Genomic DNA, 24,358 nt, shown 5'->3' with positions numbered 1-24,358 from the left:
CGGGGTACCTCGAAGAATCGCATCCGTCCATGTGCTTACGCCACGTAATACCAACAGTCAGATCACTTAAAAATTCATTGCACGCAAGCACACAAATCATCATACGGTCACCATTACAAGACAAACCACGCGACTTTTCACGAGAAGTTAAGTGGTCAGGAGTATTACTATTACAAGACAAGCCACTTGACTTTTCACGAGAAGTTAAGTAGCCAGGAGTATTGCTCCATGAAAAATTATTGGCGGGTCTTGGGGCGGTATTGGTATACCTATGTCTTATATCAATTACAATTTATTATTATTTTTATATTTTTAATTATTTAATATAAATTTATAAGTTCTATTATCTTCACTAATTATAATACTATTAAGTATCACGTGACAGTATCCAAAATTAACTGATAACTTCTCTTGTTCCATACCACATGAGAGGGTAATTTTTGGAGAAATTGGACCGAGCTGTGAGATGGACTTTATGGCCCAAAGTGTGAAGGACTCAGTAAAAGGCCGCAATGATATTCTGGTCCAGAAGAAGCATAGTTACTCCGGCCTAGGAGAGGTATGGTTACTCCGGTTTAGGAGAGGTGTAATTGCTTCGGCCCTAGATGGTGTAAAGCTACTCCGGTCTGGAGGTAACTTGATGTTAGTCCGGCCTCACGGTTAGTTCATAACTAGAGTTAGTCCGGTCTCGGAGTTAATCCGGTCGCGGTGTATTGTGGTTAGATTGGCCAGAACTTGCTACTCAGAAGCTTGGTCTAAACACATCATGGTTGAACGGGGGAAAGCCGAGATAAGGAGTTGGAGGAGAGAACCGAGCTAAGGATAGTTCGGTCTTCTCTGTGGCTCAGCATAGCCAGTGTTACTTCGGTCAAATGGTAATTCGGCCATGGAGAAAACCATCCCACTTGGTTTAAGCAGTGGGGGAGGGTGTAAAAGGATAAGCATTATCTTTAGGAGTATGAATCCTAGGAGGACTCTGCATGGAGAAATACAAGTCCTACTAGGATTGTGCCAGGGGAAACTTATAAAAGCTCACAAACATCATCTTGGAGGAGGTAATTGAACACAATTTTTCTGAGAACTTAGAGCTTTGTCTACTTGTCAAGTTTTCTGACTTAGGCATCGGAGAGGTTTCCGGCACATACCCGCCGGCTAGCTCACGTTTGTGTTTTCAGGTGACAAAGCGACGTCGTACGGAGGAGCGTGGACTTGGTCAACAGGATTATACGAGGAGAATTATTTCTTCCCCGTACACATAAATCATGACACTTGTCACATTGTCTCTTTATAGAAGACAAAAAGTGATGAAACTTAGGAGTTGTGCACTTTTTGTCTTTTTGGACTAAAAAAAAAAAAAAAATATGGATGTTTGGATTAACTTTTTGACTTTTTATGAAAAAATATGTATTAAAAAATTGTATAAAGAAGTGTTCAGGAGAAGATTAGAGATGTGTGTTGTACAACCGTACAATCTGCACAGCCAAATTGATGGTAAGAAATTATTGGCTACTTTTCGGGCATTGCACTAGACGGTTTTGTTCGGTCTGTGTGGGCCATCACGAGTCCCATTTTGATAATCTGAACCGTTAATGTGTAGAACTCGTCGAGTACTATATGTCTATAAAAAATCACGTTGATCGGATATCGATAGCTATCTGATCAGATTTGCTTTTTTAATCGTTAATTATAACACCATCTATTTTTTTATACAAAATTGATTTGATTATGTAGTTATCGATATCCGATCAATGTGATTTTTTACAGACATATAGTCCTCGATAAGTTCTACATATTCAATGGTTCAGATTATCAAAACGGGATCCGTGATGAGTCCCCACAGGCCGAACAACAGTGTGTGAAAATTGCACCAAATTGTGCAATTTTTCTTACCAAACGTAGCACAGAGTTTTACGGGTCAGATTGATGAGTTGTACAGCTGTGTGGAAAATTAATTTTTTAATATTTTTTTTGGATGAATAGTGATATTTTTTTAAAATTTTAACTTTTTAGGAAAATGGCAAACTTGACCTCACTATTTTAGTTAATGAATGCCTATTTTGGAAACTTAATTAAAAAATAATTTTTAAATTTTTTATTTTTTTGTGTCATGTTATTTTTTTATTTGTTTACACATTTTAAAAAAAAAATTAAAAAATTAACTTTTAACTTTCTTTATAAAATAAGCCAAAATGTATGTCGGAGCACCATTTGAATTTGGCCGGCTGCAAACAATAATTTCTCACTTTTCACGGTAAAAAAAATCACAATCGAATCGCACAAAAACAGTACCCCTTTTTGACTGTTTGCGGTGTCCTATTGTCATTACTTCTCTTGTCTCTTTCTTCTCACTGAGCAAAACATCAAACAAAATAATGAACAGCAACTACTATTTGGTTCCTATTTTTTAAAATAAGTTTTCAAAAAATATTATACTTTTATTTTTCGTGTTTTTTTATTTTTATTAAATTTTTTAAATATTTTATGTAAATTTTTTACTTTTTAGACACACTTAATAAAAATATACTTAAAAAATAAAAAAATTATAAAAAAATCTCTTAAAAATTTACTAAATATTAAAAATATAAAAAAATACAAGAATTTAGTACATTTTTTATATTTTATTATTTTTATGTATTTCTTAATTTTTTAAAAATATTTTTTCACAATTTTTTTTCTTTTTTAAACACATCTAAATAAGGTATATCTAAAAAAATTTAAAAAATATTTAAAATTTTAAAAATATTCACTATAAATAAAAAAATACGAAAATAAAAAAAACTCAATTTCAAAAAATTTAATTCAAAAAATTCAAACAAAAACAGTGACCCTGTTTGGTACAGCTGTAAGAAAGTACTTATAGCTTATGACTTAATAGCGCTTATAAATATAAGCTAATTTCTGACTTATAAATTAAGCATCTCCTGCCCTATTTAAAAAATAAGCTGATTTCTGACTTAAAAAAAGATATAATCTGCATTATTAAGCTAAACTAAACACATCAAAATAATTTAAATTAAGATAAAAATTAAAATAAGCAGCTTTTAACCTGCACGAAACTGATACAGTGAACGATACTGCACTTTGACTCTCTCTCTCTCTCTCGAGCCACTCTATTTTCTCTCTTTCTCGGCGATGCGGTGGATGGATGCCCTAACCCTAGCTGGTATGACTGCGAGTCCGTTTGTATTCGAAACTCAGGACATCGAATTCGGGACTCCGTGGTGGTTCATATACGCCGGAGTGTCGTGTTTTCTCGTGCTTTTTGCTGGAATAATGTCAGGGCTCACTCTAGGTTTGATGTCTCTTGGATTAGTAGAGCTCGAGATTCTTCAGAGAAGTGGAACTTCTACGGAGAAGAAGCAAGCAGGTTCTTCACTCTGTTTAAAGTTGATTCACCCAGTTTAAAATTGGGATTAGAATTTAGGGAAAAAAGATGGAATCTTTGAAATAATTCGGATTAGCTATCTCTCTCTCTCTAATCGAATATCTCTTTATCTTTAGCATTTGTGGACCTATCTGTTACTGGCTTTAACTCATGTTATATTTTTTGTGCTCTTTGTCATCTTTTGACATACCGTGACTTGACTGGTATAACTGTTAAATCTCTTTTCTTTGCTTATAATCAAACTATTTGAACCAGTTTTGACCCAATTTGTGCCACTTCCAAATTATGAGACATATGCTTATACTTAATACACTCTTGCCACTTGTTTAGTGGGATATCTTGCTATCTATTTCTTTAATTTTTAAGCGTTTTATTACTTTGTATTTGAGGTATGTCGGGCTTTTGACGTCGGTGAATTCAGCACTAGAGTCTCGCAAACAAAACGAAAGCTACACCCTCTCCAAAGAGAGGCAAATCAAGTGGCCCGACCTAGCCTACTAAAAAAGAACCTCTAGCAAACCCAGGAGACTAGGCTAAAACAAGACAACAATCTTAACATAATATTGAAAAATAACTAAAATTCACAACCCCAGGATGGAAAATCCTCTTCCACCTCAAGAGGCTAGGCATAAAAGACCTTTGTCCCACACCTCCTTGCTTTTGGTTCTTCAAGATTGAGCCGGCAAGCTTTAAGCCCGACTTCTTTGTTTACACAAAAAAATTGCAAATGGTTTTCTCCCGAGCAAGCTTTAGACGGTAAATATTTTCATCATGCCTGTTTTTTTTTTATCACCCGAGCGTCAGTTCCTTGAAGCATGTCTAGTTTCATATCATAGCTGTCTTTTATTACTTTCTGTTCAGATTGAGAGAAGTACTCTGGCAGACTGGCAGTATAGCACATCCTCAGCTAGTATGCCTAGGAATTCATGTAATCATATGGATAGCTAATCCTAAACAACTAAATTGCAATTCTTTTGTACCTGTTGATCATCAATTTTAACTGTCTTCATTTATAATTCTAGTGAATCTGAAATCATGCCATGTGTATGGGCTAGCTGCTTATAATAGATAGTTTGAGATCTGTAACAAAATAGAATAATTAATACATATCGATGTCATGCAGCACATTTTAATTGTCAGTTTCTTTGTTTTCAGCTGCTATCCTACCGGTTGTTCAAAAGCAACACCAACTTCTCGTCACTTTGCTTTTGTGTAATGCTTGTGCCATGGAGGTGGGTAATTATACGCATTCTTTTCCATTAATTGATTACTAATTTGCTCTGACTTTATGGTCAGAACAATCAGGTCCCATGCTTATGCTGTTAACTGATTTCTGTATTTTATGATAAATGTTTCATGCAGGCTCTTCCTATATATCTGGATAAACTTTTTCATCCCGTTGTTGCTGTTGTGCTCTCTGTAACTTTTGTTCTAGCTTTCGGTGAGGTAGATTTGGTTTTCTAATTTTTAGTAACCTGATTGCAATTATTTTAACTACAAATCAATTATTTAATTGGGACTTGTATGTCGATTTAATGCTGTTCAGATCATTCCACAAGCCATATGCTCAAGATATGGCCTTGCTGTGGGAGCAAATTTTGTGTGGCTTGTACGTATTTTGATGATCATTTGCTATCCTATTGCTTACCCTATTGGAAAGGTAATTTTTATCTATGTGACTCCATTTCTGTTGCTATGTCTATGGATATTATGCATAATGGAAGAATGATTTCCTTGTACTGCAATTGTCTAATATATGTCACATGCCATGCTGCCTTTTACATTATAGTACTATAATTTCACAGGTAGTATTGTAAGATTTATGTGTATTTAGTTGTATATGTTTACAACAGTTTATATAGCCTTAAATCTATACAAAGATTCCTATTTATACCACAATCTTTCCTAATGCCTAATGCCTAATTCCTAATGTACACAATCATGCCATATATACAATATATTCTCACACCCCTGTTCAAACTCAAGGTGTTTGAGTAGAAAACACTGAGAGTTTGCGAAGAAGAAACTGAAAACGAGCGGTAGTGTGAGTCTTGGTAAAGAAGTCCGCAAGTTGCAAAGGCGAGGAGACGAAAGGAAGCGAGATAGAGCCAGACTGCAGATGCTGGCGGACAAAGTGACAATCAATCTCAATGTGTTTTGTCCGTTCATGGAAGACAGTATTGTGGGCAATTTGAATAGCATTGCGATTGTTTGTGATTGTCACAATAGAAAGAGGTCGGAGAAGACTGAGGTACACCTAAATTAGAGAGAAGACAATGAAGCCAAACAAGCTCAGCAGTAACACGAGCCATAACACGATACTCAATTTCGGCAATATAGCGAGCAACCACAGTTTGTTTCTTGCTTTTCTAAGAGATCAAGGAACCGCCAAGAAACATATAGAAACCAGAGGTGGACTTGCGATCATTAACATCACTAGCCCAATTAGAATCAGCATAGGCCACCAAGTCTAAAGAGGAAGTAGAGGACAACACTAAGTCCTGAAAGATGGTATCTCGGAGATAGAGAATAATGCGAACCAAAGTAACCTAATGGGTAGAGCGAGGAGCAGAAACGAACTGACTAACCGCATGAACAGCATAAGCAAGATCAGGGCAAGTGACAGTCAAATAAACTAAACAACCCATAAGCTCGCGATAGAAAATGGGATCATCTAGAGGGACACTATCAGTAGAGTTGAGTTTCACATTAAGCTCAATAGGTGTATCAGAAACCTTAGTATCAGTAAGACCGGTATGGTGAATAACCTCATTAGCATACTTGGCTTGAGACAGAAAATAGCCCGTTGGAGAAGAGGCAACCTCAATATCAAGAAAATACCGCAATGGACTCAGATCCTTCATTTCAAAGGTGCGGAAGAAATGTTGCTTGACTTCAGAGATAGCAGAAGAGTTAAAACTAGTGATGATCATATCATCCACATAGAGTAGGAGAGCAACAAAACCAGCCGAGGTATGTCTCAGAAACAAAGCAGAGTCAGAAGCTAAATGATGAAATCCAAGCTCGGTAACAGCAGTCTGAAAGCGATCATACAAAGCACGAGGAAACTGTTTTAAACCATACAGAGCATGCTGAAGATGATAAACCTGCCTAGAGGAGTGGAGAAGGTCAGTGGGAGGACGTATGTGAAGCTTGAATAATCAGCTTAGGGTATGATGAGATATCACCCCTTATTTATAAATGAAGATTAGGGTTTACAAACAAGACAATTACAAGATAATCCCTGAGGGCATAACAATGATTACAGACCCTAGTGCCTTTTGGCTAATAAAATACTAAGTGACTTTCGGTGATTATAATATGCCAACACTCCCCCTCAAGCTGGTGCGAAGATATCTCTCATGCCCAGCTTGCCTAATATGTCATGAAACGGTTTATTTCCAATTCCCTTGGTGAGAATGTCAGCAAGTTGTTCACCAGACTGAACAAAAGGAGTACAAATGGTACCACTAGTGAGTTTCTCCTTAATGAAGTGGTGATCAATCTCAACATGTTTTGTCCTGTCATGTTGAACTGGATTGTGAGCAATGTTGATGGCGGCCTTATTATCACAATATAACCGCATGGAGTCCGTCTGAGTAATACCTAGATCACTCAACAATAATTTGATCCATAAAAGTTCACACACACCTTGTGCCATAGCTCTAAACTCAGCTTCTGCACTTGACCTGGCAACCACATTTTGTTTCTTACTCCTCCAAGTAACTAGGTTGCCGCCGACAAATGTGCAATACCCTGAAGTTGATCTCCTATCAGTTACTGACCCAGTCCAGTCAGCATCTGTATAGGCTTCTACACGAAGATGATCATACTTTGAAAAATACAGACCCTTACCAGGAGCAGACTTCAAATACCTCAAGATTCTCATGACAGCCTCAAAGTGAATCTGATGAGGAGCATGCATAAACTGACTAACTACACTGACAGCAACAACAATATCAGGACGGGAGTGAGATAGGTAAATGAGCTTACCCACTAATCGTTGATAGCTCCCCCTATCCACAACTTCTCCTCCTTCATCATCTCCCAATTTTTGATTGGGTTCCAGTGGGGTGGCACATGCCTTGCAGCCAAGCATCCCAGTTTCCTTCAACAGGTCAAGCACATATTTTCTCTGTGAGATAAATATCCCATCCTTAGAGCGAGCAACTTCAATTCCCAGAAAATACTTCAAGCTTCCCAAGTCTTTGATTTCAAACTCTTTGGCTAAGTATTTCTTCAACAGAGGTATTTCCCCACTATCATTGCCTGTAAGAACTATGTCATCTACATAAACAATAAGTGCTGTAGTCTTACCGCATGAGGAATGTTTCACAAACAATGTGTGATCTGCCTGACTTTGTTTGAAACCATATTTAAACATAGCCTGAGTGAATCTTTCAAACCAAGCCCTTGGAGACTGTTTGAGACCATATAATGACTTCCGAAGTTTGCATACTTTCCCTTCTGTTTGATGATCCTCAAAACTCGGAGGAATGTCCATATATACTTCTTCTTCGAGGTCACCATGGAGAAAAACATTCTTGACATCAAACTGATAAAGCGGCCAATCTAGATTAGCTGCTAGAGAGAGAAGTACTCTGACTGAATTCATTTTAGCCACGGGTGCGAAGGTCTCCTGATAATCAATGCCATATGTCTGAGTAAACCCTTTTGCCACAAGTCTTGCCTTGTAACGCTCAATAGACCCATCTGCTTTGTGTTTCACAGTATATACCCATTTACAGCCCACAGGTCGTTTGCCCGTAGGTAACTCAGTCAATTCCTAAGTGCCATTTTTCCTAAGTGCTTTCATTTCCTCAATCATGGCTAGTTTCCACTCAGAGATAGCAAGAGCATCCTGAAAATGGTTAGGAATGCTAACAGAGGAAATATTGGACACAAACGCTCTATATGAGGATGACAAATGAGAGTATGATACAAACTGTGAGATAGGATGTTGAGTACAAGATCTCACACCCTTCCTTTTGGCAATAGGAACATCAAGATCAATGGACTCACGAGATTCAAAGTTACCTAGACTCTCATCAGAAGCAGGAGATGGCAGTGGAGTAGCAGAAACGGTCCCTTGTATCCAGTTAACTTGTTTTCTGTCGATGTCCCGGACATAAACATGCCCATCCTTATTCTTGGTGACAGTGGGTTCTATAGTTCCAGTAGAAGAGGGGGGTGCAAGAACAACTGGTTCTACCATAGGAGGCACAGGACTCACTTCTACCATAGGAGACACAGGACTCACTTCACACCAAGGCGCCCCCGGAAATGAGGACGGTGACACCGGAGAGGACAAGAAATAGGACTGGGACTCAAAGAAAGTGACATCCATGGACACAAACCACTTACGAGAAGGAGGGTGGTAACATTTATACCCCTTTTGAGTAGGAGAATAACCAAGGAAAACACACTTGAGGGAGCGAGGGTCCAACTTACCACGAGAGGGAGAGTGATTATGGACAAAACAGACACAACCAAATATTTTGGGAGGAATAGAAAACAAGGACTGAGAACTGAGGAGGACGTGAAGCGGAGCCTGTTTGTCCAAGACCTGGGTAGGGAGACGATTAATAAGATGGGCAACGGTGAGAACAGCGTCGCCCCAACAGGGTTGAGGCACGTTCATAAAAAAACACATGCACCGAGCCATGTCAAGAAGATGCCGATTCTTGCGTTCGGCCACCCCATTTTGTTGAGGGGTATTGGTGCAAGAGGTCTGATGGATAATGCCATGAGTAGAGAATATTGTCCTAACCCAGAATCTATGTATTCCCCGCCATTATCAGAACGAAATATTTTGATAGTGGCCCCAAACTGAGTACAAATCATCTTATGAAAAGGAAGGGTGTGAGATCTTGTCAAGATAATCCCTGAGGGCATAACAATGATTACAGACCCTAGTGCCTTTCGGCTAATAAAATACTAAGTGACTTTCGGTGATTATAATATGCCAACAGTATGTAGACTTCCTCAGTGAGATGATCGTTAAGAAAAGCATTCTTAACGTCCATTTGATAAAGAGGTCAATGTCGAATAGCGGCAACAGAAATCAAGGTACGGACAGTAGTCATCTTGGTAGCTGAGGCAAATTTCTCCTCATAATCAATACCATACTCCTGCGAGAAACCCTTGGCAACCAAGTGAGCTTTGTAGCGTTTGAGAGAACCATCAGAATGAGTCTTGACTTTATAGACCCATTTGCAACCAACCAGATTCTTGCCAGTAGGCAAAGGAACTAACTCGCAAGTGTTAGTCTTCTGCAAGGTAAACAACTTATCCTTCATAGCTTGAACCCAATTAGGATCCTGACAGGCCTCTGTGTAAGATTGAGGTTCTGAAAAGAATGAATAACAGACAAAAAAGTACGATAGGAAGCAGAAAAACATGTATTGGACCAACCCAACCTGTTTGGAGGACGACGCTCACGAGTAGGATATTGGTGTGCAACAAGATTAGAGTCGTTAGAAGCAGAAAGGGTAGCAACAAGAGTAGAGACAACTAGTGGTGGGGGAGCTTTGTGATGAGAATAGACCAACACCGGAGGGGAAGAAGAAGCTGAAGGAAGAGAATGAGTCATGGGTGGCGTAGACGAAGAAGTAGGAATGGCCTCAGAAGGAATAGTGGAGATGTAATCATCAGACGGGACCTTAGAAGGAAATGAGTCAATGTGAACCAAATCCTCTTTGGAAATGGGAGTAGTGAGAGGGGAAGCTGAAAGTAAGACGGACATTCGAGAAGGGCGATATGGCGGGAGACATAAAGGCGACGAGAGACAAGGTTGTAACAATGGTAGCCTTTCTAAGTAAGACTGTAACCCAAAAAGATACACACGACAGATCGGACACTGAGTTTGGTCCTATCTTTACGTGGAAGGGGGACAAAACAAGCAGACCTAAAGATACGCAAGAGGGAATAATTGGGAGGTTAGGAGTATAGATCCTTAGAACTATCTCACCCCAGAATGATGCCAGAACAAAGGCAGAGAGAAGGAGAGATCGAGCTATTTCAAGGAGATAACGGTGTTTACACTCAACACAACCATTTTGGACAGGGGTATCAGTATAAGAGGTTAGGTGAATGGTGCCTAATGTAGTCAAATACTCACAGAATTCAGTTTTAAAGTATTCCCCACCTTAGTCAGATCGGAGTATTTTGATTGTGGCCCCAAACTGTGTAGTGATCATAGATTGAAAGGTACAATATATTTGGTAGAAGTTAAATTTATGAGTCATAAGATAAACCTAGGTATAGTGGGTACAATCATTAACAAAGGACACATAGTACGCAGAACCCCCTTTAGGGAGAACAGGAGAAGGTCCTCAGACATCAGTATATACAAGAGAAAAAGGGGAAGCATAAATAGAAGTACTGTTATTAAAATGTAAAGCTGTCATTTTAGCAAGTTTACATCCTCGACACTCATTAATTTGACTAGGAGAAACTTTACTTAACAATCCTGATTGAGTTAAAGACTGCAAGCGGTCAACAGACAAATGACCTAAGCGAAAATGTCATAAATAAAACTGACTCGATTGAGAATCTAACTGAAAAGATTAAAGTGCAACGGGGGAGGTAAACAGAGGAAGATGCAAGCTTTCCACCACATAGAGATCTTTAACGCTATGGTCGGTCCCAATCTGCTTCTTAGACACCCGATTCTGCACACAACAGACATAAGAAGAAAATATAATATCAAAACTAGAAGCATCAAGTTGACTGATAGAAAGCAAGCTAACAGACAGTTGAGGAACATAAAGAACAGAGGGAATAGTAACAGCAGACATGATAGAGGATAAGACAGACCCAATAGATGGGACAGACATACCAGACCCATTAGTAGTATTAATAATAATAAGAAAGGGAGAGGAGATACAGTTTTAGAGTAAGGAAATGTGAGGGGTCATATGATGAGAGGCACCAGAATCAAAAAGCCAGACAGAGGAAGGAATACCTGAAGAAGACTCAAAGTAAACTTGAATGAAGAGAAGTGAGAGCAGAGGCAAATGAAGATGATTGAGAGGTGGACCACAGATGCTGAAGCTGAGCAATCTGGGCACTTAAGGAAGCCAAGTCAGGATCAGAAGCTGGAGTAGATGCAGTATAAGCAGTAGGAGGGCGAAAAGTACTCGGAGCAGGATCTCGGAACTATGGCTGGGACAGCTGAGAAGACTGAGCATACTAACGGCCCTTCTTGGGCTTTGCAGTGGCCTGAAGCTAATGAGGTGGGGGTTCAACAGCAGAGGAGGCTGAATAGGAGCCAAGAAGACAGATGGAGACAGAGTCAGACTGGTCATCTTAAGCCAGGTTTTCTTGGAGAGGAGTTCACGAACAATAGCATCCACAGAGGAGAGAGGAGATCGATGAAGGATGCCACCACAAATAGCCTCATACTGAGGGAGGAGAGTCGTTAAGAACTGTACTAAACGACCTTACTCTCAAAACTCAACATAAACGTCTAGTGTCTTGAGGTTAGACGGTTCTATGAGAGCCAACTGATCCCAGAGGCCTATCATCTCAACGTAGAAGTCCTGAATAGATTAATCCCGTTGGCGAGCACTCTGAATAGTTGTTTCCAACTTACACCGCTTGATAAAGTTGGACTGCTGATACACACCCAATAAATAGTCCCATACCTCTTTGGCAGTATTGTATTTGGAAAACATCATTCTAATACGGTCATCCATGGAATTATGAAACCAAGTCAGAACTTAGGCATTATCACAATCCCAAGTGTCACAGAAAGTTAGATATCCCTCTGCTTTTGGGTCCAATGGATGAGGAACAGAATTAGAAACATAGTCTCATTTTTTCTGACCAAGAAGGAAATTCTTCATAACACTAGCCCAATATGCATAATTGGCACCAGTGAGTTTACATCTGATGGCTTGAATTTTGGTGTCCGTCATTGTAATAAACCAAAGATTAATAGGTTGAAGTATGATAATCAAATAACAAGGTGCCAAACTGTAAATAAGAGCTTTTAACCAAATACGGAAATCAGAATTACCTAGACAGAGATAGAGACAGAATGATACAGACAAGGCAGCGCAAAAGTCGATCGACCAGAGTTGAACCACAGAGAGAGAGGTCAATCAAGCCACGATCGTGATTCTAGAGAGAGAGAGAGAGAGAGAGAGAGAGAGAAGCCGCCGATGATCACGACCAGAGTCGATTGACCTAGGAAGATGAGGCCAGACCACTCGACTTCAACCAGCGAAGACGAAGCACGACTTCGACTTCGACTGCGACTGAATCAACAATTGAATCTGCGATTGGAGGAGAAGATCACCCACAACACACGTTTGAGAGAGAGCAACAGTTTTCGGGTTTTTGACTCTTATACCATGTAAGATTTCTGTGTATTTAATTGTATATGTTTATATCAGTTTATATAGTCCTAAATCTAAACAAAGATTTCTATTTACACCACAGTCTTTCCTAATGCCTAATTCCTAATATACACAATCATGTCATATATACAATATATTCTCCAAAGTATTAAGACATAAAATGCTCATTTCAGCTGAAGCACAAGTGTTCCTGAAACCTCTTGTATCTAGATTTTATTAGTGATCCATGTCGACAAATAAACCCATTGGCTTTGAAACTGCATTATCTAGATATTACTCATAAATTCAGAAATTAAAACTTATAAAATTCTTTCCAACATTTGGGTTAGGCAGAGGGTCTTGGCTCGCTGGACCCTGCATTATGATTATGCCTAAGAGTTGATGCTATGTCTATGGGTATCTTTGATCTTTCATTTTATTTTTTGAAGTCTTTCTTCCTGTGTGCATGCATATGGGTCTGCATGTGTGTCCACTTGCCGGTGGAATTGTTTTAGCATTTTATTTAGACATCCCTATAATATGCAATTCTGTAAATTAGGACCAGGTAGCACTTGAATTTGACGTCTCCTAGTTAGCATTAGCAAAACTTTACTTGTGGACAAATTACTGCATTTGAACCGCTAACTTCTTGTGCTTCCAGGTTCTAGATGCTGTACTTGGGCATAATGATGCTTTATTCAGGCGAGCTCAATTGAAAGCCCTCGTCTCTATCCATGGTCAAGAGGTAACACACCTTGAATTGAAGTTTGCATGACAAGCCACAACTTATCATATGCTTAAAATTCTAGATCAGTGAGAATGGCAGCATCATACGATGACACAAGTTACGGCCATGTCATGAGAAACTTGCATAAATTTGTGAAGGAATGCTTTGAAGCATACATGCATCTCCTTCTCTAAGTTCTTTTATCTTCCCATAATGTTGTTGCTTTTATTGTCAATCTTAGGCTGGTAAGGGGGGTGAACTCACGCACGATGAGACTACTATCATAAGTGGAGCACTTGACTTAACTGCAAAGGTTTGTATTACAGTTAAAAGAAGGCATTCTGGAGGGGCCATTTATATTGTTGTCTATGCATCTTTCTTTGGATTATGTGTTTTCAATTTTTTATCCATCCTATTCTATGGTTTATGAACATTATTAGCTGGATGTGCGTCATTGGGATAAGTAATAATAACAATGCCTCTGCCATCATCAAGCATTCATCCAAATGTGTCCTATTATATTTTTTTTTAATGTTTTGGACCCAGACATGCTTTGGACACTTGTGTCCATCACTTAGACACACATGAAACACAATATAAGTTTGAACAAAATAAATTAGGATACAATGATTTAAAAAAACTTGTATTTTTGTACCTTTTAATCTCTCCTTTGAATGTTAGGAATTGGTGTTATGTTGCATTTTTTTATTCTGTTTGCATGAAATATTCATATATATGACGTATAATAAATATATAAAATTATATATTTTGCATGTGTCCCTCACATGTGGTGTTTTGCATTTTTTTAAATTTGTCATGTCAGTGTATTCATATTGTGTCATGTGTCCATGTTTGTGCTTCTTTGTAGCAAACTACTTTTAAAGAAGGCATTGAAAGTTGAAATTATACTGTATTCCATTGAACAAAACCTTTGAATCATTAATGAGCCTTTGGCAGGGGCGGTTGAAAGTTTAAGCTTTTCTTAAATGTTTTGTTTGGTACTAGTCAAACTTAGAAGTTAGAAGGGTTATGATCATGGGTATGGTATGATATTTCTATTTTGTCTAAATCTAGTTTTATTTCTTATTCAAATTGTGCTCATACTGCTACTAGCTGCCTTGCTGTTAATTGATAACAATTCAATTGCAGTTAGTGTCCCACAATATCATAGGCCTTATTTCTTATTATAAGGTGTCACTCTACATCGATTGATTTCAAGAAATCCTGGCTTTTGTAACTATATCTGCATGTGCTTTGTCTATTGTCATTGTTGATAGAATGATCTTAGGACTGAAGTTCTTGGAATATGTGCAGACTGCAGAGGAGGCTATGACACCGATTGAATCAACATTTTCGTTGGATGTCAATTCAAAATTGGATTGGTGAGTCTGTTATTGAATTTTCCCAAAATTGCTTTTGCCTAGTCTTACTTCTTGCTTTAATCAAAGTGGCTAAGGAAACTAATTACTTTGTTTTTTTGGATTAAAATTCTAGCTTTTCGGTAGACAACCTCATCACGACATTGTTCAATTCTTTTGTGAGGTTCTAATTTATTCAGCCATGAATGATATTATGTTTCTTTTTTTATTGTTATTTTTATTTCAGTTGATAGATTTAGTTTTCTTTCTCTTTCTATTTTCCTGATTATCTCTTTTAGTTGCTGCCTTGAAGGGATAATAAATTGGATTTGTGTGGTTGACTCTAGTGGACAAACATGATAATGGGGGATGAAGAGAATATTTTCTTAAAAATATTTTCTAATGTTTGGAATTCTGATTATGCGTAGACATGTATCAACTACAGCAGTTTATAATAATGAAGCTTTTGGATTGAAAAAGAAATAGCTGAAAGTTCAGCCTTTACCTTGGGAGGGATTATTTCTTAAATAGGACATATCTTCTTTGTGTAGGCCCCTTTAATAGGGTGTATAATATCTTATTATGCAGGGAAGCAATTGGAAAAATTCTTGCACGAGGTCATAGTCGTGTTCCTGTCTATTCTGGAAATCCAACCAACATCATTGGACTCTTACTGGTTGGTCTTGAAACTTGAAAATTCTCAGGAATCGACTTTTTTTTAGCATGATTCTATTATCAGTAGCCAGCTGACTGTAGAATTGATCACTTCTTTCTATTTTTCACTATATATATTTTTTGTTTGGGAGATAGGTGAAAAGTCTTCTCACTGTACGAGCAGAAACCGAGACTCCAGTTAGTGCAGTTTCCATCCGAAGAATTCCTCGGTGTGCTCATTTGTCCTTTATTCATCTTTTTATGTTAGATTTAATTCCAAAATTTAATTTAATAACAAAATATTTCAGGGTTCCAGCAGATATGCCCTTGTATGATATCCTCAATGAGTTTCAGAAGGGAAGCAGTCATATGGCCGCTGTTGTGAAGGTTAAAGGAAAAAGCAAGAAAGCTCAACCTGCCTTCGGTGGAGAGAAGTTTGAAGAAAATAACAGCATTGATGGGAATTCCCAATTAACTACCCCCTTGTTACCCAAGCTGCATGAAAATGCAGATAATGTGGTTATCAACATTGATAAGGGGCCAATGCCAACCACTACAAACAAGCAAAACTTTTTTCAACAAAATGCTGCCTCAACAAAAAATTTGACCCATCTTTCAGATGATTATGAAGAAGGGGAAGTAATTGGCATCATTACGTTGGAGGATGTTTTTGAAGAACTTCTACAAGTAATCTCTGTTTCTTTCCCTCAAATTTCTTTTCTTTGTTCTAGAATTTCTTAATTGATGCACATGGAAAACATTTCAACTTGATGCTTGTATGTTTCATAACTTCTATCGGCCAAGACCCTTCCATGGCCTGATCATTTGATTCGCATGATACTTCGTTTTTAATTTAATTATAATTAGAGAAGTGCCTCGTTTTTCTTCATTTGTTTACTTGGTCTGTGGTTCCTGGGTGATTTTTAATTTTGCTATTCACCAATGCAGGAGGAAATTGTAGATGAGACAGATGTATATGTTGATGTACATAACAGGTATTTACAATCTGACTTTGTTGGGCCTGTTGTTTGTGTTCACTCCACATAAATGCTTGTTTGAATTCGTGATTATTGCAGGATCCGTGTGGCTGCTGCCGCTGCAGTTGCTCGGGCTCCTTCAAATCGGAAGTTGACTGGTCAAAAGACTGCAGTAAGTCACCAGATTTTTTTTTGTAATTCATATCTGATCAATTTGTGGCATGCCTGCTGGAAATCATGAACTAAGATTTTAATGTTGAGTTGGTGTTTGAATGCAAATTAGAAGGTCTTGCACATGCCCAATGCAAAGTTCTTTGACGCGTTGTGCTTCCATCAAAAAACATAATCCAAAATTTTAAACCATTCAGCACCTTTTTTTTTTTCAAAGATAGAATATAAGTTGATGCAGCAAATCTTTTGGTGTAACTTCAGCTTTTGTTGCTTTTAAGCAACTAGATTGAAACTTCCTCAAAAAAAAAAAAGAGGCCACAAAGAACTGTCTCCAAGGTCTACATGTAAATGGCATTGACTAGCAGGAATTTTTAGTACATTCTCACACCATTGCAATCTACGGGTGTGAACTGCATGTGTTGTAAAAGTAATCAATTTTAATATCTCAAATAGATAGGAGAAAATTGTTGCGTCAGCAATCTAGATTTTCTATGTTATTGTGCAATGTGTATTGTCCTATGAAATGCTTTTGTGATCCTTCAGGGAGGCCAAAGTAAGCAAGGTCAAGCCCCGAAGAAGGCATTTGATGATGATTTGCATCCAACTAAGTTACCCTAACTACCTGTTCACCCTCTTCTTAAGCAATAACAGATGTTGTAGTTCTGACTGTTAAGATAGCTCTGTAAAGTCCTTTAGTTAACTAGCTAGTGTAATTTGGTCTAGTATTCTCACTCTTACATTACATTAGTAAATTATAGTGCGTGAATCTTGTTAAATTTACTTGTTTTTTGACCATCCTTTTCTTCAAATATGTTTACAATTGAGCGGTGTGATTTGGCTTTGCAATGTTACATCACATGACATGTTCTGCAATACTGTTCTTGAGGATTGCCCTTCACTTTCTATTGCATTGTCATTGATGTTTTTCGATTGGATTATGGCGTTTCGGCTGTCATTTTTGATATAATTTATTGGAGTCATCATATTTGAGTAAGAGTTTAGTTTATTTTTTGGGGGGTGGGGTTGTAATGATATAAATCATTATAATTTTTATTTTTATTTTTTATTTTTTGGGTCTAAACAAAAGTAGTGTTAAATAACAACTATATATGCAGTGATAAGGGTTAGAATAATACTAGGTATATCAATTAATGTACTAAACTAATATATTAACAGATGATGTGACGTGATTTTAGAGGTTTTGGATATTTGTAATTTGTATAATAGATGGGGTCAGTAATAATGGTATAACACTAATTTACACTGATGTCCTAGCTCGGTCACTAAGGTGCCGTTTGGTAACACTTACGTTTTCAGTTTTCTGTTTATATTTACAAAAATTTTAAAAACTCAAATAAAAACTTGTTTGGTAAAATTTTTGATTTATAAATCAGTGGTCTCAGTTTATAAATTTAGTCAAAAAATGAAAACACAAAAAATGTGTTTCCATTTTGAGTTTTCAGTTTTTTTTTTTTTTTACCACTCAACACTAGTCACCAACTGCCACCATTTTTCACCACCGTTTTCCGCCGCCACCACCCACCCCCCAACACCACCCATACCCCACCACCACTACCACCACTCACCACCCACCTACCACCACCATCCACCCCTCACCACCCATCTGCCATCCACCCGCCACCACTCTTTACCTGCCATTACCATCCACCGCCCGCCACCACCACCCGCCACCTACTTGCCATCACCATTCACCACCCACCTGCCACCACTAGCCACCCACCGCCACCAGCCACTTGCCACCCACCCGCCACCACTACCCACCACCTACCACCACCACCCACTCGCTACCACTTACCACCCGCCATCGTTACCCACCCACCCACCACCACCACCACCACCACCACTACCACCTACCCGCCATCTACCACCCACCTGCTGCCATCACCCGCCTTCCGCCACCCACCTGCCACCACCACCCACTACCACTACCACCACCACCACCACCCACTCGCTACCACCCACCACCAGCCACCGTCACCCACCCACCCATCGTCACTACCCACCACCTGCCATCCGCCACCCACCTGCCACCATCACTTACTACCCGCCACCGTCGCCACCACCACCACTCACTCGCGACCACCCGCCGTCGTCACCCACCCACCCACCAACCACCACCACCACCACCACCACCACCCTCCACCTACCCGCCACCACCACCCACTTGCCACCACCTGCCATCCGCCACCCACCTGCCACCACCACCCGCCGCCACCACCACCACCCACTCACTACCACCCACCCACCCACCCACCACCACCCAACACCACCAGCTACCCACCACCCACCGTCACCACTTTCCACCATCGTCTTCTGCCGCCACTTGTCATTTCCCACTCTTTTTTATATTTTAAATTTTTTTTAAACATTTTGTCAATTACCAAATGCGTTTGTAGTTTATGTTTTTCTAAAAATAAACAAAAACCAATTTATAAAATTTTTGTAAATATAAACTGAAAACATAAACGTTACCAAACACACCCTAAATGGCCATAACACATTCTATGTTTTTCACTGTGCAAACTTTGACTAGGTTTTATCCAGGCACACCATTCACCACAACGCCGGGCTAAGGAGTCGAGCAGATACTTATAAACAAAATATAGATACACCCATGGGCAAATACCGATTCCTCGTAAGTTCTCCCGGTACCATAGCCGAGTTCTGAAGGGAATACAACATCCCTGACCATGTATAATTAGAGCTAGTCGAACTGAACACCATGCACTGGGGCAAACCAGGCTTCGTCCCTTTTACCCTTATATCCATCGTAGAGGCTGGGCTACGGTTTCCTGTCCAGCCCCTCATTTGTGAGTTTCTTAGGCAAACCAGATTGTGTCCCACCCAATTATCCACAAACACATACAGAATAATAAATGTAATCGCTGAGCTGAATCGTCGACTCGGTCTTAACCTTGGATTGGCCGAGCTATTTCATCAATACTCGCTCGGCCAAAATGACGATGGTTGGGTCCATTTCCTACGCTTTAGAAAGGGCCAAGAGAAAATCGTCAAGCGTACGCCAGACAAGGATCTGAACGACGATCATTTTCTCTGGGTCTCTGGTAATTTTGAAGATCCGGAGGCCCAAATATCGGGCTACAACATCAACTGGAACAAAGGGACCCCTGGTGAGCATAGCTTGGTCGTTCTAAAAATTGCATCGTTAGGTAGCCGTGCTAACACTTGTTCTTTTTCGCAGATCTAAATTGGTTGAAGACAGACTACGCCTACGCTAACCATGTCGCACTACGAGCTGCCTTACGGTATCGCCATCGCAATTGGATCGAGCTTTTAGGAGTAGTATCGTCGTATCACTACAGTGGCAAGAGGAAAAGCAGAGTCCCAGACTTTCTGCTTGAGTCTTCGCCTGAACCGGATCCCAACCTACCTCAGATCAACCTTATTCCCCTCACCGAAGAGCAAGAGATGGCCAAAAAAAGGGCTGTGTGAGCTCTTATTACCGAACAGTCCTCCGCCAACATCCAAACTGAGCAAGCGTCCTTCGGTCAACCGCGCGAGACAGTGGTCGCCCTTCCAACCGCCAAGGCAACCACATCTCGGCAGAACAAGCGTGCACACACCTCGTCGACCGAATAATAACATTTGGTGGATGAGGAAGAGATCGTGCTTCTTGATTCTGTGTTGCTGAACCCAGAGCCTATCTGTTCTGGCTGAGCAAGCCCTTCTTTCCTTCCTCGATGGGCATCAGCAATGTCCTACAAAAACCGCGCTATGTTCACCAAGGATTCAATGGTTGCTGAAAAGGACCACATACTCGCGTTCAACCTTTTAAAATGCCTTTGCCTTCCAGCGGACATGGAGTATCACGACCACTTGACCGAACTCAAGGCCATTCGTTCGGCTTCGAAGTCCATGGTGCTAGTAAGTCCTCCACTTGTTAATTTAAGTCTACTGTGTTTAACTATTTGCTCGGCTTGCAGCCTAACACCTCTTCATCTAAACTGCAAGCCTTGCAAAAAAACCATGTAGCACACAAACGTGTGCTTGAATTGTGAAAAACAGGGTGGTTGGTCGTGGCTGATTCAAACGCCAAGGCAGTCGAGTTGAAAGAGGTAAATGCGAAACTAGCCGAGGTGATTGTTGAAAATGAACGATTGGTCGAGCTAGTTAACACGGCCTAGGTTGACAAGCAAAAAGCCTTGGCCGAGAAAAAAGACCACTATTTGCGTGAGCTCGCCAAGCTAGAAAAGAAAAAGAATGCTGAGATCTAGGAGTGGAAGAAAAAGACGGAGGACACTGAGGATTGGGGTTTCAATGAGGGAGAAGAAACCGACGTCCAATAGTGTGAAGCAGCCAAAGACATTCTTCAAATGCGGCTGGAAGGTTGCGGCTAAAAAGCTCGGTCAGGGGCATGACTTCGAAATTTTCCTGAACCCTCTTCCCTACTTCATACCGAGCTATATGACGAACTATGCAAACACAGTCTAGTAGAAGTTCCTTCAGGAGGGGGAGGAGGAAGAGGAGACCTCTGACCCAGTTAATGCTTCTCATGCTAACACTAACCTCGGTGGCTAGTCTTCACTACCCGCTCAGGTGGATCTGCTCAGCCAAACTGTGTCAAGCACGGTCAATGGAGTGCCTGTGACCAATCTAATCCAGGAAGCTGAAGCTGAAGCTGGAACTGACCTGCCTAGTGGCGAAGTCCGTGGTGACCTTGATACTGACCTTGATGACCTTTTTGTTTGACCATGAAGCCTTTTTTCTTGTTTTTTGCTTGTTTTTTGTTCTTTGAAGTATAATCGGGCTATGTGCCATACCTTTTGTAATCATTTTTCAATTAATGAAAAACATTTTGTATTCTTCTTGCGCAGTCACTGTGCTTTTCCTTTATTGTATTTTGACTGCATACCTGGCCGGGCTTAACAGCTCTGCCTCATCCTGCCAACCTTCTTTAGTCGATATATCTACCTCAGCTAAAGAAAAAACCTGTTGGCCACACCTGCCCACCCTCTTTTAGCCTAGATCCTTATTTTGGCTACAGAGTGTAAACTATTGGTCAAATCTGCTAACCTTCTTGAGCCTAGATCCTGATCTAAGCTAAATAGTGTAAACTGTTAGTAAAACCTGCCAACCTTCTTAAGCCTAGATTCTTATCTCGACTTAAAAATAAAAAAGATGTTGGTCAAACTTGCTAACTTTCTCGAGCCTAGATCCTTATCTCAGCTGAAGAATAAAAAAAGTGTTGGTCAAACCTGCCAACCTTCTTGAGCCTAGATCTTTATCTCGGTAGAAGAATAAAAAAGTGTTGGTCAAACTTGCCAACCTTCTTGAGCCTAGATCCTTATCTCGGCTAAAGAATGAAAAAAATGTTGGTCAAACATACCAACCTTTTTGAGCCTAGATCCTTATCTCGGCTGAAAAATGAAAAAGTGTTGGTCAAACCTGCCAACCTTTTTTAGCCTAAATTCTTATCTCGGCTGAAGAATGAAAAAGGTGTTGGTCAAACTTGCCAACTTTCTTGAGCCTAAATTCTTATCTCGGCTGAAGAATGAAAAAGAGTTAGGCAAACCTGCCAACCTTCTCGATTGCCCCCCAGTCGGGCAATGAGTATGAAAATTTTTTACAAACAGAGGAAAAAAATTTTATAGAAAAAAATGTCTACTTGTTTTATTGAAAGAAAAATTACAAGTGTTTAAGAAAGAACTAAAAATAAAATACTTTGAGATTGGCCGTGTTCCATGGCCTTGGAATAGCTCTGTCGTCCACATCTTCTAGGTGATATGCCCATTTTCCTGCCAAATCGATCACTCTGTACGGTTCTTTCCAATTAGGTCTTAATTTGCCATCTCCAGGCACCAAATTGTTGCCCATTACTTTGCGCAGTACCCAATCTCTAATATTAAATTGCCTTGGGTGCACCGCTTTATTATATTTCTTGGACAACTCCTGTTGATATGAGGCAATGTGTACCAGTGCCCTTTCTCTTCTCTCTTCTGCAAGGTCTAAGTCTAGGGTTATGGCCTCTCCATTCAAGTCTGGATCAAAATTTTCGCCTCTAATGGTGGGGAGACCAACTTCCAGAGGGATTACTGCCTCCATGCCATAAGCCAAGGAAAAAGGTGTTTTGCCAGTTGACTGCCAGGGTGTAGTTTGGTAAGCCCATAAGACGTGGGGAAGTTCCTCAGCCCATTTGCCTTTTGCTTTTTTTAGTCTCTTTTTTAGACCATCTAAGACGACCTTGTTGGAAGCTTCAGCCTGGCCATTGGCAACTTCAACTTGGCCATTGGCCTGGGCGTACGCCGACGTAGAGTTATAAAATTCTATCTTGTATTCTTTGCAAAAACCCTTAAAGATTATTCATCAAACTGAGTGCCATTGTCAGATATTAAAGCCTTAGGAATTCCAAATCGAGTTATGATGTTCTGTTAGACAAACTTCTTGACGTCTTTTTCTTTGATGGATGCGAATGTTTCTGTTTTCACTTACTTTGTGAAGTAGTCCGTTGTCGCGAGAAAGAACTTCTTGTTGCCCGGTGCAATTGGGAGTGGTCCTACTATATCTAAGTCCCACATTGCAAAGGGCCAAGGGCTGGTCAAAGGCAGGAACTCTCTAGCTGGTTGATGTATTTGATATGCGAACTTTTGACATTTCTCACATTTCTTGATGTACTTCTCTACGTTCGCTTGCATATACAGCCACTAATACTCTTGTGAAATAGCTCGGTAAGCCAAGGATCGCCCTCCTTGATGACTCCCACACACGCCTTCATGAATTTCAAACAAGAATGCTTCGACCTTGTTAGGATGGACACATATCAAGTATGGTCTTGTGAAGGACTTCTTGTACAACTCTAGGGATGGGGAAAGCCAAAACCACTGTGATTTGGCACGAATTTTGTTGGCTCTCTTCATTTCTTCAGGTAGAATGTCGTCTTTTAAAAACACTATAATGGGGTCCATCCAGGAAGGACCTAGATCGGCGCAGCATTCTTCGGCCGCTTCCGACTCTTCAATACTGAGTCTTGGCAAGAAGTCTATTAACAATGGGTGTGGGATCGACGTGTCTGCCATTGATACAAAACCGGCTAGCTCATCTACTTTATTATTTTTCTCGCGGTCGATTTGTTCTATCCTAACCACTTCAAATTTCATAATCTCTTTCATGACCAACTCTTGGTACTTGGCCATTCTATCATCCTTTGCTTCGTAGTCGCCCAAAATTTGGTTGACTACATGTTGGGAGTCACTGTATACCATCAGCTCGGTGGCTTTTATGCGAAATGCTAACTTCAAACCAGCTAATAATGCTTCATACTCCGCCTCGTTGTTGGATGTTGGAAATCCAAGGTTGATTGCCTGTTCAATGGTCAAGCCATCTGGTAAGATGAGAACTATGTTGAGTTCTGTACTGTACCATACTTGTTGGACGCTCCATCTATGAAGAGCTTCCACATCTCTCCTACAAACAATTTCCAGCAAGTGGAAGGATCTGATGACGCCTTAGGATTAGGGGCATTGACGCTGATGTTGTCTTCTTCTAAGTTGTTGTTTGTCGTTATGGTCTGGTCTTCACTACCTGGCAGTTTGAGGACCTCACTTTCAATCGAGTCCTTGCTTGTCGTAGTACGGTCTGCTCCTTTTCTTTCTACAAGGCTGAGTGGTTTACTGCGCAGTTGAGCGACTTACTGCGTGGGTTGCTTTGTCTCGACGACACTTTCCCTTCTTTATTCGGTTGCCTCAGTCAAGTCGATTGGGCAA

At 40.0% G+C, this 24,358-nt stretch overlaps 2 protein-coding genes across 2 annotated transcripts; one reads left to right on the top strand and one right to left on the bottom strand.

Moving 5' to 3' along the window:
• The first annotated feature begins 3,067 nt into the window (after nucleotides 1–3,067).
• LOC114308146 (DUF21 domain-containing protein At4g14240) lies at nucleotides 3,068–17,489 on the top strand. Its single transcript, XM_028253649.2, has 13 exons — nucleotides 3,068–3,367; nucleotides 4,541–4,617; nucleotides 4,748–4,831; nucleotides 4,932–5,045; nucleotides 13,391–13,474; nucleotides 13,698–13,769; nucleotides 14,771–14,838; nucleotides 15,403–15,490; nucleotides 15,625–15,698; nucleotides 15,777–16,155; nucleotides 16,417–16,463; nucleotides 16,545–16,617; nucleotides 17,160–17,489. Exons 1-13 carry the CDS (start codon nucleotides 3,133–3,135, stop codon nucleotides 17,232–17,234), a joined length of 1,470 nt encoding a protein of 489 aa, XP_028109450.2. The 5' UTR covers nucleotides 3,068–3,132; the 3' UTR covers nucleotides 17,235–17,489.
• A 5,810-nt stretch (nucleotides 17,490–23,299) lies between these two features.
• On the bottom strand, nucleotides 23,300–23,788 carry LOC145806882 (uncharacterized). The gene has a single exon (XM_082904727.1). It carries the CDS (start codon nucleotides 23,786–23,788, stop codon nucleotides 23,300–23,302), a length of 489 nt encoding a protein of 162 aa, XP_082760853.1.
• Nucleotides 23,789–24,358: the final 570 nt, after the last annotated feature.

This window comes from Camellia sinensis, chromosome 14, assembly GCF_055761805.1.
Source record: "Camellia sinensis isolate YWXY chromosome 14, ASM5576180v1, whole genome shotgun sequence".
Classification (NCBI taxonomy): Eukaryota; Viridiplantae; Streptophyta; class Magnoliopsida; order Ericales; family Theaceae; genus Camellia; species Camellia sinensis.
The sequence above is the reverse complement of the archived record's forward strand: the minus strand, read 5'-3'. Positions and strand labels throughout refer to the sequence as shown.